The following is a 16,003-nucleotide window of genomic DNA, read 5'->3' as shown; positions in this document are numbered from 1 at the left end:
CATGTGTCTGTTTGGCCATTTGTATGTCTTCTTTGGAGAAATGTCTGTTCATGTCTTCTGCCCATTTCTTGACTGGATTTTTGTGTTTTGGGTGTTGAGTTTGATAAGTTCTTTATAGATTTGGGGTACTAGCCCTTTATCTGATAGAACAAATGCAAATATCTTCTCCCGGTCTGTAGGTTTTCTTTTAGTTTTGTTGACTGTTTCCTTTGCTGCAAAAGATTTTTTTATCTTGATGAAGTCCCAGTAGTTCAGTTTTGCTTTGTTTTCTGCATCTCTGGAGACATGTCTAGCAAGAAGTTGCTGTGGCTGAGGTCAAAGAGATTGCTGCCTATGTTCTCCTCTAGGATTTTGATGGATTCCTGTCTCACATTTAGGACTTTCATCCATTTTGAGTTTATATTTGTGTATGGTGTAAGAAAGTGGTCCAATTTCATTCTTCTGCATGTGGCCTTCCAATTTTCCTAACACTATTTGTTGAAGAGACTGTCTTTTTTTCCATTGGATATTCTTTTCTGCCTTGTTGAAGATCAGTTGACCATAGAGTTGAGGGTCCATTTCTGGAGTCTTTGCTCTGTTCCATTGATCTGAGTGTCTGTTTTTGTGCCAGTACTATGCTGTCTTCATGATCACAACTTTGTAATAGAGCTTGAAGTCAGGTATTGTGATGAGCTTTGGTTTTCTTTTTCACCATGACTTTGGCTATTTGGGGTCTTTTGTGGTTCCATACAAATTATAGAATTGCTCCAACTCCATGAAAAATGCTGATGATACTTTGACAGGCATTGTGTTGAATGTGTAGATTGCTTTGGATAGCATCGATATTTTAATAATATTTGTTCTTCCAATCCATGAACATGGAATGTTTGTCCATTTCTTTGTTCCCTCTTCAATTTCTCTTGTAAGTGTTCTGTAGCTCTCAGAGTATAGGTCTTTTACCTCTTTGGTTAGATTTATGCCTAGGTATCTTATGGTTTTTGGTGCAATTATAAATGGGATCGATTCCTTGATTTCACTTTCTTCTGCCTTATTTATGGTGTATAGAAACACAACTGATTTCTGTGCATTGATTTTATATCCTGTGACTTTGCTGAATTACTGCATCAGTTCTAGCAATTTTTTGCTGGAGTCTTTTCAGTTTTATACATAGAATGTTGTGTTGTCTGTGAAAAGTGAAAGTTTGACTACTCCTTTTATTATTTGGATGCCTTTTATTTCTACTTGTCTGACTACTGAGGCTAGGACTTCTAGTACTATGTTGAACAGCAGTGGTGAGAATGGACATTCCTGTTGTGTTCCTGACCTTAGAGGTAAAGTACTCAGTTTATCCCCCACTGAGTATGATATTAGCTGTGGGTCTTCCCTGTATGGCTTTTATGATGTTGAGGTATGTTCTCTCTGTCCTTACACTGTGGAGAGTTTTTATCAAGAAAGGATGCTGTATTTCGTCAAATGCTTTTTCTGCATCTATTGAAGGGATCATATGGTTCTTGTCCTTTCTTTTATTAATGTGGTGTATCACATTAATAAATGTGCTTTTTGGATGTTGAACCACCCTTGCAGCCCAGGAATAAATCCCACTCGGTTGTGGTGAATAACCCTTTTCATTTCCTATTGGATTCTGTTGGCAAGTATAGCTCTGACTGTTTTATGTGCAATAACTTATCTACTTCTCAGAGCAGCTTCTGAGCTAAGGACTATTTACAGATGAGGAAACTAAAGCACAGCATGTGAGTCACTTGTCCAGAGTCATGCAGCAAGTAGGAGGATGTGAGCCCAGGTGGTCTGAGTGCAGAGCCCATGTGGTGGCCCTGGGCTCCCCAGTCCCCGGTGACTCTAGGGCTGTTAACTTCCCGCACTGAGGGCTGCGTGCAAAGTTTACTGCAGCTTGGATTCTTCAAAGAGGAATTGCCTTATTGTGTGCTTTTCGTTGATGCTGTCCGATTGCCCACCATCGAGGCCAGGCCAGTTACTGTCTAGCATGGGGAGTCCCTGTGTTGCATACCTGAGTCACAGCAGCTCTAGATTATTCTATCTGTGGCAGTCTGATAGGAAACCATGGCATTTCCTTGTAGCTCTAATCTGCCTGTTTCCTTCTCATGCACGAGGCTAGACATCTTTTGCGCACGGAGGAGGTATTTGTGTCTCCTTGCCTGGTGAGCAGAACATGTGACCTGGGTTTAGGCTGGACCATTTGCACACAGTGCTTATCCCCTACTGCTCATCTGCCACTTAATCATCTTGACCTTGAGTACAATCCTGTGCCTCTGGGGCCTCATCTGAACCCAGAATGGTGATGCTGTATGCCCCATGGGAGGTGAGGGTTTAACTAGATCCTCTATGCCCAGGGCTGAGAACCAGGGCTCTGGCGAGGCATGCGGCAAGTGATTGACCTGTTTACAGACCCTATAGTTCATGGCTTTTTTCCACCCATGGGACTCCGTAGTTTCCTTCTATGACTCAGTCTCATAGAGTTCACAGGAATGGGCTGCAGTTACCCAGTGACTCCTGGCTTCTAATTCTTTGCCCTATCTGAGCATGTCATGCACTGTTCCGTCCACAGTGGGCATGAAGGCTAGCCATGCTACTGTAGGTCCAACAAGCCAGGTCCTGACCCCCTAGGGCTCAGAGTGTGTAGTCGGGGAGACAGGCATTCATGAGAGAATCACATGGAAATGGTATGTGATTACATACGGTGCCCGGCACCATGAAGGAGGTGATCTCTGGTGCTCTGAGGACCTGGCATTAGAACCCTTCTTGCTGGGAGAGGTTTGTGTGTTGGAGGATTGGTGTGTGGTCGGTCACCGGGGAGGCTGACTGGGGGTAGCAGTGACTCAGGCAGGGGCTTAAGCTTCAGGAAACCCCAGGCCTCAGGTTTTTCCTGGGTTGTTGACCTGTGGCTGGGTGGGACGCTGTGGGCGGTCAGCTGGAGCGGGAGGCCAGCCAGTTGTGGAAGCTGGACGGCTGGGCGTGAGCTTCAGGCTTTGATCCGGATTGGGGTCTGTCAGCCCATGAGAAAGTGAATACTGACCCAGAACTCTGTCCAGCCCCCTTGCTGCTCCAATTTCGGTGGGACTTGGAAAGAGCCTTTCTTTTCAAGTATTCATCAATTTCGTGTCATGATGCTTACCCAGGGATTTAGTTCAGACTTTACTTTGAAAATCTATGCTTTGTTGTTTTTGCTATTTTTGTCTATTTTTTCCACAAACACATGACACTCTCCAAGGCGCCTGGTTCACTCATGTGCACCCATCTCTTTGGGAGGATACTCCCTCCTGATTGCTGCAGTCTGCGTGGGGGCCAGGGGGACATCAGTTTGAGATTTCTGAATGTCATGGGTATTTTGATGCTAGGGGGCATCCACTCTCTAGCAGATGGGTTGTTACCAAAGATTATGATATAAGCTGCTCCTGCAGCCGGCAGGGCAGCCCTTCACAACCCTCCTTCCTGCTTCGCTCATTTATTCCCTTACCCAATCAGTGTTTCCCGGGCACTTTCTCATTCAGAGCCATTTTCCATGAACCATGGATGCTGAGCTGGGTCAAAACAAGAAACTCACAGTTGACAGAGAAGATAGACTCAGACAGTCTTTGCAAGATGGTACAGGGTGCAGGTGGTAGGGGACACGGCACTGCACGGGGTGGTGGGGAAGGGCTCCTGCTCTGACACCAGAAATTGGAAACAGGAAACCGGAGAGGCTTCACCTGGCAGGCGTGGCCTCGGGCAGATGGAAGAGCCAGAGGAAGAGGGAGGGAGTCAGGCTCCCAGATAGAGTGACCCCATGAGTTTAGGCTTTCCGTTCATCCATCTGGAAGACATTTAGTGAGCAACTCCTCTTGCCAGGCACTCTCTAGATACAGCAGGGACCACAGTAAAGTCCTCGCGCTCATACGCAGTCTGTGGTTGGCGGACGTAAAGTAAATACGCGTGAAATATAAGGAGGTAAGGAGTCCCTGCAAAACCACCACGTGGAGTGGGAGTGCTGGGTTAAGTCAGTGCACGGGGAGCAGCCTTCCTCACAAGGTGGTATCCGAACAGGAAGCCCTGGAGGGAGCCGTGATGAAGGTGGCCCTTCCTCCCTGGGAGAAAAGTGAGTCTTGATGCTGCAAAGAATCCTGGAGATCATCTGGCCTAAATGGCCCAAAGTAGAAATGTTTTCTCTAGCACACCTCCTGCAATGGCTAACCCATTTTTACTTGGATATCCTGTTGATTGTGGGGGACCACCATCCCTGAGAGACTGTTACAGGTTGAATTGTGCCCCCCCAAAAGCATAAACTGAAGTCCTAAGCCCTTAGGTCAAGTGAATGTGCCCTTATTCAGAATAGCTTCTTTGCAGGTATGGTGGGGCTGAGGTGATATCTGTCAGGTGGGCCCTAATCCAGTATGATGAGTGACCTTATAAGAATTGGGAAGTTTGGACACAGAGGGACAGCTGTCTGTGAAGACAGAGGCAGGAATCGGGGATTTCCTGAGCATTGCCAGCTGGCAATTAGGACAGGGGCATAGGTTCGTAACCCTCAGAAGGAACCACCCCTCGCCACCCCTTGATTTTGGTGTTGAAATCCCGTTGGTTATGGTTTGTTACAGCAGTCCTGGGGTCAAGTACAGTTCCCCATCTCTGTGAGAGCAGCTTGTCCTCCTTGAAAATACCTCTTGTTTTTAACCAGACACATGAGTAGTTCCATGTGAGCAAACACGGGGACTAACCAGGCGAATGGTCTGCGTCGTCCTAACAGATCCTCGGCAGGGCCGCTCCCCACCCTGCCGTCTTGCCCTCCCACGGCCACCATCTGAGGCCTGACTGTCACCCTGTCTTCACTGGCCTCCGGCACTGACCTCACATCCATCCCTGGGCCCTGGGCCATTGTCCATACACCAGCGGGGGGGGGGCTCTTTTCATGACCCTGACTGGGACATTTGCTGGAAGCCCTGTGCTGGCATGCTCTTGGTAAAACCCTAACCCTCACTGCAGCCCGTAAGGCTCTGTGTCATCTGCCTAAGGCAGTGAGGCCCAGGTTGGAGATCTTTTGTGTGCACATGATCACAATTGCCAGATTTCTGGGAGGTGGTCATGAAAAAGACAGAGGAACTAGGACCACGATGGGAGCTGTAGGGAGGCGGATGTCAGGTGATGAAGACCTTTCTGTCCGAGCTCTCTGATGGTGGGAAGCGGGTAGCTCCCAGTCATCATGTGAATGTGTGTGTATGTATGTGTGTGCCCACACATGTGTATGTGTGTGTAGGTGTGTGTGTGCAAAGCAGAAGCTGGGGACTTGGCAGGGAAGGTATTAAGGAAATCTGAGCATTGGTTGGAAAGATGACCTAGTTGACATCTGGGGTTTATCTTATTTCATCTTTAAATGTTTCATCCTCCAGTTTCTTTCAGATGCTTTTCAGGTAGAATACAATCTGTCTTTCCAAATAAGAGTTGCATGAGTTATCTGTCTATCTAGCCAGCTAACTATAATCCATCTGTCCACTCATCCATTCATCCAGCCAGCCAACCAGCCCCCCACCCACTAATGCCACCATCCATCCACTCAGCCACCCATCCCTCCATACATACATATGTCCTTCCATCCAACTACCCTCCCATCCACCTATCCATCCATCTGTCCATCCGTCCATCCATCCATTCATCCATCCACTCATCCATCCGTTCGTCCAAACATATGTCCTTCCATCTATCCACCCACGCATCCATCCATTTACCCATCTCTGTTATGTTTCCTTCACATCTTCTTTTCTTTGCCATAAAGAATGATATCAGGGAAGACTATGGCAGACATACCCACAGCAAGAGCAATGTGAAACAGCAATTTCTAGCATCTGTTTTGTGCTAGGCACAGCTCAGTGCTTTTGAGCATGTTAGTGTGACTGAGGCAGTAGATAGAAGGTAGACTGAGGACTCTGAGGCCACATGCTGTGGGTTCAAATTCCTGCTCTGCCACTTAATAGCTATGCTACTTTCGACAAGGTATTTTAAATTCTCTGCACCTCAGTTTCTTCACCTGTTTAAAAAAAAAAGTTAATCACCTACTTTATAAGATTAACTGGGTTGATATTTAAAAAGCTATTAAAACAAAGCTTATACATAAGAGGCACTGCTAGTAATCTTCTTAATGATTTTTATTTGACATGGTTGATAATATTCTCATTAACCAGGCTGGGAACAAGGCTCAGAGACATCAGGTAACTCCCCTGAGTTGCCCAGCTCTGAAGGGATGATGCCGAGATTAGAGGCTGAGTTGCTGTGACTCATAAGCTCATTGTGCTTTCAGACATGATGAAACACTTATCACCTTCTGTGATGAGGTGATTAGTGTGTGCCTGAAACGGAGTTGGGAGGAAGTTTCCAGGAGGATCAGAAGTGGGATGAAGAACGCTCATTTCTTTTTCTCTGTTGCAGAGGACTAGTGTGTGGGGGTGTGGCCAGCAAGTGGGCGGGGAGCAGGCCATGGTAGGGATCTGGTGGCATCCATTCTCCCTTTAAGGAACAGGAGCCCAGGAGTGGGCGGGCCCAGCCAGGCTTCTGAACAAAGGAATCTACCGGAGGAAAATGTCACAGAGGACGGATGCAGACCGCTGACCCCTTGAATCCTACAATCTGTTTGAGTTTATACAAAACCAGAAGGGTATGATCTCATCATAACTTTTACTGATGACCTGCTCACATGCAGTGACTATTTTCACTCTGATTTAAGCTCTTACTAGTTCTGACAGTGAAGATAATCAGGAGGTATTTTCCCCGCTTAATTTGCATTGTCCAGGCCCTCAAATCGACAGTTACAAATATGATTTTTGGTTCTGGCATGGAACTCTCCTCCGTGCCTTATCAGCTGCCCGTGGAAATTGACTCCTAGGAGGAAAATTCCAGTTTCCTTAGTCCTAATTGGCTTTTGTGGGTTCTCATTGGTTATGCTTACCCCAACTAACTTGAAGATACTGGATTTATACTGTGAAAATGGGCGTGGATTCTTCTTTTTTTCTTCTGAATTAATTATCCTCCATGCTCATGAGGTCTCTTTCACATTCAAGGGGACATTTTCTGCCTTGTGTGCAAATCCTGTCCTCATTTTATGTTCTGACACCTACCTGCTGTTTGGTGAGAACTCAATTAATGTTTACATGAAATAAATAAGGAAAAAGACACGAAGTTTATTCCCTTTTCTTGATCATCAGTAGCTAATCAAAGTACTAATCAGGTCTGGGGTAATATATGCTGCGCAGTTTCTTTAAGAAAGAGGTCATTATAAGCGACCCTGCTAATAAACTTGAATGGTTTCTATTTATTTATTTATTAAGTGCCTCTTGTGGGGGACATCGTTTCACACTCCTGTGGGATGACCCTCCTTTAGAACAGGAGAATGGTTGATATGGGGTGTGCGTGCAGCAGAAATAACCTTTGCAATTACACGCATCTTACAATCCGGTGACAAGATGACATTTTTGTGACATGGAAAAAATGGATATCCCCTGGGAAAGCAGTGTTTGAATCCTGCCAGCTCTGCCGACTTGTAGTAAGAATTCAGCCCAGCGTGTGTGACTCACAGGGGCTCTGTCTCATGGAACCATTAGGACTTTTTACGCACATTTCATTATAAATAATTTAAAATGCCACGGGAGACAGTGGGAGTTACCCCCTCAGCAGTGCACCCTGTCCTGGAGGTCGACAATGAATTCCTAATGCTTGTTTTTCTCTCTTGTGCCCATCTGGGGAATTAACAGATGAGAGTTAGCCTCATTAGCTGCATGGTATTTTAATTGGTTTAAAGGGACATTGTTCTTTCCTTTATGGCCTTGGGACATCCTGGCAGTTTTCATTGTTGTCGCTTCTGATAGCTGATCCATGGTGATTAACATTAAAACTTTATAAAGGGAAAGTGCCTAGGAGATTGCCTCCCCAGGCAGTTGGGAAGGGCGAGCTGTGCACGATACTCTGTTTGTAGCTGGTGTCCTGGGATGAAGATAACCAAGAACAGGGAAACAAGGGTGACTTGGAATGGACAAAATTCGAAGTACTACGCCGTGCATTTTAAAGATTGCTTGCTTGCTTGCTTTATTAATTTGACTTATTCATTTAAGAGAGAGAGGGGGAGAGCACATGGGTGGAGAGGGGCAGAGGGAGAGAGAGAATCTCAAGCAGACCCCACCCCAAGAACAGAGCTCACTACGGGGGCTACCCCACCCCAAGAACAGAGCTCACTACGGGGGCTAGATGTCATGATCCTGAGATCAGGACCTGAGCTGAAACCAAGAGTCAAATGCTCGACCAACTGAGCCACCCAGGCACCCCTACACTGTGCCTTTTATATTTCTTACTCTTGTAACCAGGAGCACTACCCTGTGAGGGTGGGCCCCTTTATGTTGCAGGGGAACTAAGTCCTTAGTTCCCAGGTCCCTTAGCTAGGAGGTGGTTTGACAGCAAAAACCTACAGAGATGTCCATCTGTTCATCCCAGCCCCCGTACTCCCGGTAAAGCACTTAGGTTTACCCAACATGCAGCCCCAAGATTTTCTTGTGCAAGTTAATCAATGAATCAATGCATGAATGAGGGGGGGAGGGCTTGGGCAAGGTGTATGAGTTGTATATTCAGCAGTCACAAACGCCCACAAACTTGGTGGCTTACAACAACACAAGGGCCTTGTCTTATGGTTCTGGAGGTGATAGTCCCAACAGGCCTCACCAAGAAAAATCAGGATGTCAGCTCTAGGGAACACTCCATTTCCTTGTCTTTTCCAGCTCCTTGAGACCGACCCTCTCGCTGGCACAAGCCACTCCTTCCTCTTTGAAGCTGATGATGATTCCGCCCACCCCTGCCTTCTCCCTCCCTTCTCCTTCTGATCCCACTTGTCTTCTGCTCCCTCCCCTCCCTGCTAGAGACCTATTTCTGTGTTAGTCCTGTGTTAGTTCTGTGTTAGTCCTATTTCTGTGGTCAAGGTCAGCTGACAAGCAACATTGTTTCTTCTTCGCCCTGTAACCTGGTGCTAGTCGGAGATTCTGAGGATTAGGATGTGGACATCTTCGGGGGACCATTATTTTGCCTGCCATGAGAAGCATCCTTAAAGATGTAGATCTACTGTGTCTGTCTCAGTAGAGAAGTCTTTTTTTTTTTTTTTCCTGAGCCTTTGGAACATTGGTTCATTGAACATTTAACCATGCGTGCTGTGCCCAGAGCATCTCTTGTGCTTTCCTCTTGCTTTGTGACCTGGGACACTCTGCACGTGTGATGTTCAGTAAGCACTTGTGGAGAAAATGAAAGATGAGGTGCATGAGCTGTTGTTTAAAACTAGACTAATTGGGTTGTGTCCAAAGGACACAGGAGCTGGTCTGACCTAAGATGGAAAAATCTGAGCATTGAAAAGAATAATACCTGCATTTGATTGAAACCCACTAAATCTATAAAAATCTATAATTTCATAGCAATACTGTGCAGAGGCATGGAATGTTCCAGCTGAATAAACCCTTGGACTCGGAAGACTCCCATAAGCCCCGCCTTCACCCCCTGTATGCACATGGCTGGAGGGTAGGAACATGGCTTGCTGTGAGGACGCCAGGCGTCCTTCCATGGGTGCCCTTGCCCCAGGTCACACCGTGCATGGTTTTTCCCCACGTGACACAGCTCAGCTGTAAGGAGATGTAATCCATCTCAGGCGGGTGTGGGAGCTTTCCTGTCTTAAAAGCTTCATCCCCCTGGGGTGCCCGAATCTGCTGTAACAACTTACAGGGTCCCCACAAGGGACACACCCAGATCCCAGTGTCACCTCACTCTTCCCTGTTAGATGTCCATGGACATCTTTGCTTTGCTTTCAAGTCCTCCCATCCCAAAGTGATCTACCAATCAGGTGTCATGTCCCCCCTAAGCCATGCTGCCTGTAACATATTTGATGTTCTTCCCCTTATGAGTTTTCCAGCTAAAGGTGATCCGGAGCTCAGACTCTCTTAGGGACTTGGCCAAAGTTTACCAACCTTTTCCTCTCATAGCAAACCAAACCAAACCAAACCAAAACAACAACAAAATAATAGGCCCACACTCATTCGTCACCATTGGAAGTTGCTATGACAACCAACCATCATTAGCAAAGGCTCAAACATTCCTTCTGTCTGTATACTTTATGTCAGAGTAACTGGATTATGGAAGAATCTCAGCTTTAAGAATGTGGTAGGGATAGAATTAGAAAGTGTGCATTTTTCAACCCTTAATGAAATCGTGGATTTAAGTGACAGCTACACGTGGATGCTAACGCCATTAGGTGAAAGTGGGTAGATTTCAACAGATCATGTTGACCCGCCTTGAACCTACTGATCTTAGTAGTGACCCACCCTCTGACCAGATAGGAAGCACACGGTACCACTTATGGAGTATTTTGGACAGCAGATTAAGTCTGATTCTAATCAAGACCTAAGATCCAGCTAAGACTTTACAGGATATACAGAGGCTAGAGGAACATTGACACCCGTGAAATGAATCCACCAAACCCAGAATGGGGGGGCATTCTGCAGGATAAATAGCCCAGCCTCCCCAGCAGATCTGTGGCATAAAAGAGAAACGGGGTTGGGGAGGCCAGAATAAAGTGGACTTAACTGACACTGGGGGATCTTGTTTGGTTCTTGAATGAAATTTCCAACTGTAAAAATCATTTTGACACATTTGAAATCATTTGACTAATGACTGATATTTATTATTGGAGTTACTGTTAATATTTTAAATATGACTGATAATATATATGGTATGATCATGATATCAAGTTTAGGCAAAATATGTACATACACGTTGATATACATATACACATGCTTATATAGACTTATATCCTTGATGCCTAAAGGTGCACCTTGAGGAATTTACAAGTAAGATGGAAGACATGGGATTTGCTTTAAAAAGCTCAAACCCTGGAGTCCTGGGATCCAACCCCGTATCAAGCTCCCTGCTCAGCACCGAGCCTGCTTCTCCCTCTCCCTCTGCCTGCCATTCTCACTGCTTGTGCTCTCTCTTTGTCAAATAAATAAAATCTTTTTAAAAATGCTTCAACATTGGGGTGCCTGGGTGGCTCAGTTGGTTAAGCAACTGCCTCCAGCTCAGGTCATGATCCTGGAGTCCCGGGATCGAGTCCCGCATCAGGCTCCCAGCTCCATGGGGAGTCTGCTTCTCCCTCTGACCTTCTCCTCACTCATGCTCTCTCTCACTGTCTCTCTCTCAAATAAATAAATAAAATGTTTTTTTTTTTAAAAGATGCAAAAAGCATCTTTAAAAAAAATGCTCCAACATTAAGAGAGTAACAAAAATGAGTTTGGTAACTTGTGACAGTTTTTGAGGTTGGGTAATGAGTGCATTGGGAGTCACTACTTTTGTACTTGTCTCTAGTTTTAAATGGTTGACAGTCTCTGTAATAATGTTTTCTTAAGACACTTACCTTTTTACAATAAGATGCCACTTTCTCCCATCAAATTTTCAAAAGATTTCTTTTTTAAGATTTTATTTATTTATTTGACGGCAGAGATCACAAGTAGGCAGAGAGGCAGGCAGATAGAGAGAGAGGTGGAAGCAGGCTCGCTGTTGAGCAGAGAGCCCAATGTGGGACTTGATCCCAGGACCCTGAGATCATCACCTGAGCGGAAGGCAGAGGTTTTAACCCACTGAGCCACCCAGGCGCCCCTCAAAGATTTTTTTTAAAAGATTTTATTTATTTATTTGTCAGAGAGATGGAGCGAGAGAGCACAAGCAGGGGGAGCACAGGCTCCCTGCTGAGCAGGGACCCTGGGATCATGACCCGAGCCGAAGGCAGATGCTTAACCAACTGAGCCACTCAGGCATACCTAATTATCAAAGATTTTTAAGCACTGTAGAGGGAGTGGTGAAATAAAGATCCTACTGCTTTGCTCGGGGAGTTTTCTGGAAAGCGGTTTGGCAGAACATTCTAGAAGGCTTTGAAATGTTGCTCACATTTGATCCAGTGATTTCATTTGTGGATCTCGTGCAGATTATCACTGTGAATAGCAAAAGCTCTTTATGAAGATAGTTACTGCCGGATTATTTTAGGTTTTGAGTTTCTCAAGTAACCCAAATATGTGACACTAGAAAAATAGTTTAAATGAATCATGGTACATCACAAGGTGAACCATTTTGCAACCATTATTTTGCAACCATTGTAAAGGAGAACTTTGCAGATTTGTTTTTTTTTAGATTTTTTATTTATTTGAGAGGGAGAGTACGCATGAGAGATGGACAGAACAGGATCAGGAGGAGGGGGACAGGGAGAGGGAGAAGCAGACTTCCTGCTGAGCAGGGACGTGGGGACTCAGCCGTAGGACCCTGGGATCATGACCCAAGCCGAAGGCAAACCCTTAGCCAACTGAGCCACCCAGGCACCCAACGTTTACAGTTTTTAAACACCCCCAGGAGATACCTGTTATAATGCTGATTGAAAAGAAATGGACAGAATTGTCCTTGCCTTTGTGTAAAGGCTATGCATCCATGGAAAAACATAGGCACAGAAAAAAAAAATTGGAAGCAAATACAACCAAATGCGTTCACTGGTTCTGTTGAAATGTTAGCCTTACAGTGAGTGAGATCTTTGTCTTTATTTGCCAGGTATTTTTAATCATGAATATAAATGAATTTTTTCTGTGCATCATTTTATGTCTGTATAGATATATAATTATTATACATAGAGAGATATAATTATAATATAATTATAAAGGTATTAGCATACTGTAAAATTCACCCATCTTAAGGGTATAGTCTGATCTGTGACTATAAAACACATGGTCGTACAACCACCGCTACAACCAAGTTCTAGAACCTGGGCCCTGTGAAACATCCCATTGATAGTTCTTGAGTACACTTTATTTTCAGAGCACTTCCAGATTTACAGAATCACTGGGAAGCTAGTGTGGAAAGTTCCCACAAACCCTGTACTCAGATTTGCCTGTTGTTCACATGTTATATGACGATAGGCCACTTACTACAATCAGTGAGCCAATGTGATACACCAGGATTAATCGAAGCCCAACCCTCATTCAGATTTCCATAGTTGATCTTATGTCATTTTCCTGTTCCAGGATCCCATCCAGGGTACTGTATTACATTTAGTTGTTATACCCGTAAGTTAATTTTTAATCGGAAAAAAGAAAAATTAATTTCAGTTTACAATCCTCCAAATATATTAACTATCCATTTTCTCCTCAGCCTTCTTGTTGTTATTTTCACTTGTTGACAAGGACCAGGCCTTGTATTAGTTCTATTCCTGGCAGTTTCCAGTGGGGCACCCTGCAGATTCCCTAAATGGAGCAGGAGGGAGGGAGGAAGAGGAGGAGGGAAAAGGGAAAAAGAAAACCCTTACCTACAAGAAATAAAAACCTCAGAGCTCTGAGGGACCTTCGGTTTCTGCTGTGGCTTCATAAGTCATGTCCTCTTGACTTTTGTGTCTCCCAGGCTGGAGATTGCAACCCTGAACCGGGCAGACTCAGACCTGGAGGCTTGTCGAACCCAAATCAGCAGAGACATCATTGCCCTTTTGCTGAAGAACCTGACCAGCTCTGGCCACCTCTCCCCCCAAGTAGAGAGGAGGATGAGTGCTGTTTTCAAAAAGCAGTTTCTGTTGCTAGAGAAAGAAATTCAAGAGGAGTATGATCGGAAGATGGTGGCCTTGACTGCTGAATGTGACCTGGAAATGAGAAAGAAGACAGAAAGCCAGTACCAGAGGGAGATGGCAGCGATGGAAGAGGCAGAGGAGTTGCTGAAACGAGTCAGTGAGAGGGTAAGGCAGCTTCGAAAGGAGGGCTTCACTCACCTCTCTGCTTTCTCTCATACATCTGCTCATCGTTCCACCCATTCACCCACCCAGCCATCCTCATCACCCATCTCTTCATCCCCCACTTTCTGCCCTTCCATCCACCTGTCATCCAGCCATTCATCTGTCCATTCACCCACCCACCACTCTTGCATCCACGTGTCCATCCATCCATCTGTTCACCCCTCCACCTACCACCCTTCCATCCACTTGTCCATCTACAGTTCTTCTCTCCATCCTCCCAACCACCACCCTTTGACCAACCTGTCCATCTATACATCTATACATCTATCCCTCTACCTCCACATGCTTCTGTTCACCTGTCCATCCACCCTCCCATCTATCCATCCACCTACCACTCTCCTACCCACCCATCCAACCATCTATCTGTCCATCCACCCATCTACCTACACTCTTCCATCCATCTACCTATCCCACCTTTCCATTCACCCATCCATCTATCCATCCACCTATCACCCTTCCATCTACTTGTCCATCTGCAGTTCATCCATCCATCTACCTATCATTCTTTCACCCTCTCATCCACCCATCCATCTGTCCATCCACCTGTCTATTCACCCATCCATCTAGCCATTCACTCACCTACTATGCTTCCATCCATACTTCCATCCATTCATCCACCTACCACTCTTCCATCCACCCATTCACCTAACCATCCACTCATCCATCCACCCATCCCTCCATCCACCCACTCACTACCCTTCCATATACATGTCCATTCACCCACCCACCACTCTTCCATCCACCTGTCCACCTATATACATCCATTCATCTATTTACCTACCACCCTTCCATCCAAACATCCACCCATTCATCCAACCACCTACCACCTTTCCATGTACTTGTCCATTTACAGTCCATCCATCCATCTACCCACCCACCACCCTTCCATCCACCTGTCCATCTATCCATCTATCCATCCATCCTTCTACCTATCATCCTTCTGTTCACCTGTCCATTTACCCATCCTTCTATCCATCCACTTGTCCAGTCACCCATCAGTTCACTTACTCATCTATCCATTTGCCTACCCACCACTCTTCCATCCGCCTGTCCGTCTATACATCTTCCCATTCATCTTACCTACTACCCTTCCTTCCACCCATCTACCCATCCATCTATCCATCCATCCATTCATCCACCTACCACTCTTCAATGTACTTGTCCATCTATAGTCCATCCATCCAACCACCCTCTCAACCACCCTTCCCTCGGCCTGTCCATCTCTACATCTAGCCATCCATTCCCTTAACCTGCATTCCTTTTGTTCACCTGTGCGTCCACCTGTCCATCTACATACCCACCACCCTTTCTTCTACTTGTCCATCCAACCATCCCAAACTTATTTAGAAAGACTTTATTGACCACTGTCTGCCTCTCGATCACTGGACTAGGCAGTGAAGTACTGAGGAAATGAGACATGGTTCTTGGGTTCATGAAGTTCATAGTTTAATGAAGCATTTTCACGTGTAGAAGACATGACCTCATTCAGCTATACTAGAATAGACATATGTTCACAGGTTCATGGGACATCCTGGGGAGAGTAAAAAGGCTTCGTTCATGGAAGAGTGCATCCACAGAAAGCATGGTTCAGGGAGGCTGTGATGTCAGAGTGTGTGTGTGTGTGTGTGTGTGTGTGTCCATCTGGGCTGCACTATACTAGGTCTTGGAGCCCTCCAGCACCAGCTCCACCGTCAGACAAACCTGGACTCCCATTCCAGTATATTCCAGTTCTGCTCCTAAAGGGTGTAATTAGCACGACTAATTACAAGGCTGAGGGCGCCCCCTCTCGGCTGGCTGGGAGAGGAAGGAAAAGCTCGCCGGGGCGTGGCCTGCTCTAGGCTCAGTGCACAGTGCTTAGATCTGAGAGTTCTGACCCCTTAGGTTTCTCAGGGCTGACCTCTGTTGATCAGAGATGAAGTCTCATTTTTCTAAGAAATGCGTCTGTTTCTGTCTTGAGGGAATCGTGCCGGAGTTTTTTCCTGAGTGTGTCAAATCGAGCCTGATTTCTGTCTTCTTCTATGAAAGAGCGGGCTTGTGCAGCCCCTGTGGCTTGAGCCCGCATTTCCAGGTCTGGAAACCTGCCATCTTGGGGAGGTCTAACACCTGCTTGGGAATACGCTTCTGAACTGCTAACTTCTGCTCCCCAGACTGCTGGCTGGCACAGAGATCCCCTGCTGGTGGACAGAC

At 45.9% G+C, this 16,003-nt stretch overlaps 1 protein-coding gene across 4 annotated transcripts in view; it reads left to right on the top strand.

The window, feature by feature from the left end:
- The window catches only part of EVC2 (EvC ciliary complex subunit 2), a 126,948-nt gene that overhangs the window by 47,578 nt on the left and 63,367 nt on the right, over positions 1-16,003 (top strand). For all 4 annotated transcript variants that reach the window (XM_044226228.1, XM_044226227.1, XM_044226226.1 and 1 more), the window contains one exon: positions 13,435-13,759. In XM_044226228.1, coding sequence (XP_044082163.1) covers positions 13,435-13,759 — 325 coding nt within the window. The remainder of the gene's footprint in view (positions 1-13,434; positions 13,760-16,003) is intronic.

The sequence above is a fragment of the Neovison vison genome, chromosome 11 (genome assembly GCF_020171115.1).
Source record: "Neovison vison isolate M4711 chromosome 11, ASM_NN_V1, whole genome shotgun sequence".
Classification (NCBI taxonomy): Eukaryota; Metazoa; Chordata; class Mammalia; order Carnivora; family Mustelidae; genus Neogale; species Neogale vison.
Note: the sequence above shows the minus strand (reverse complement) of the source record. Positions and strands in the feature narration are given on the sequence as shown.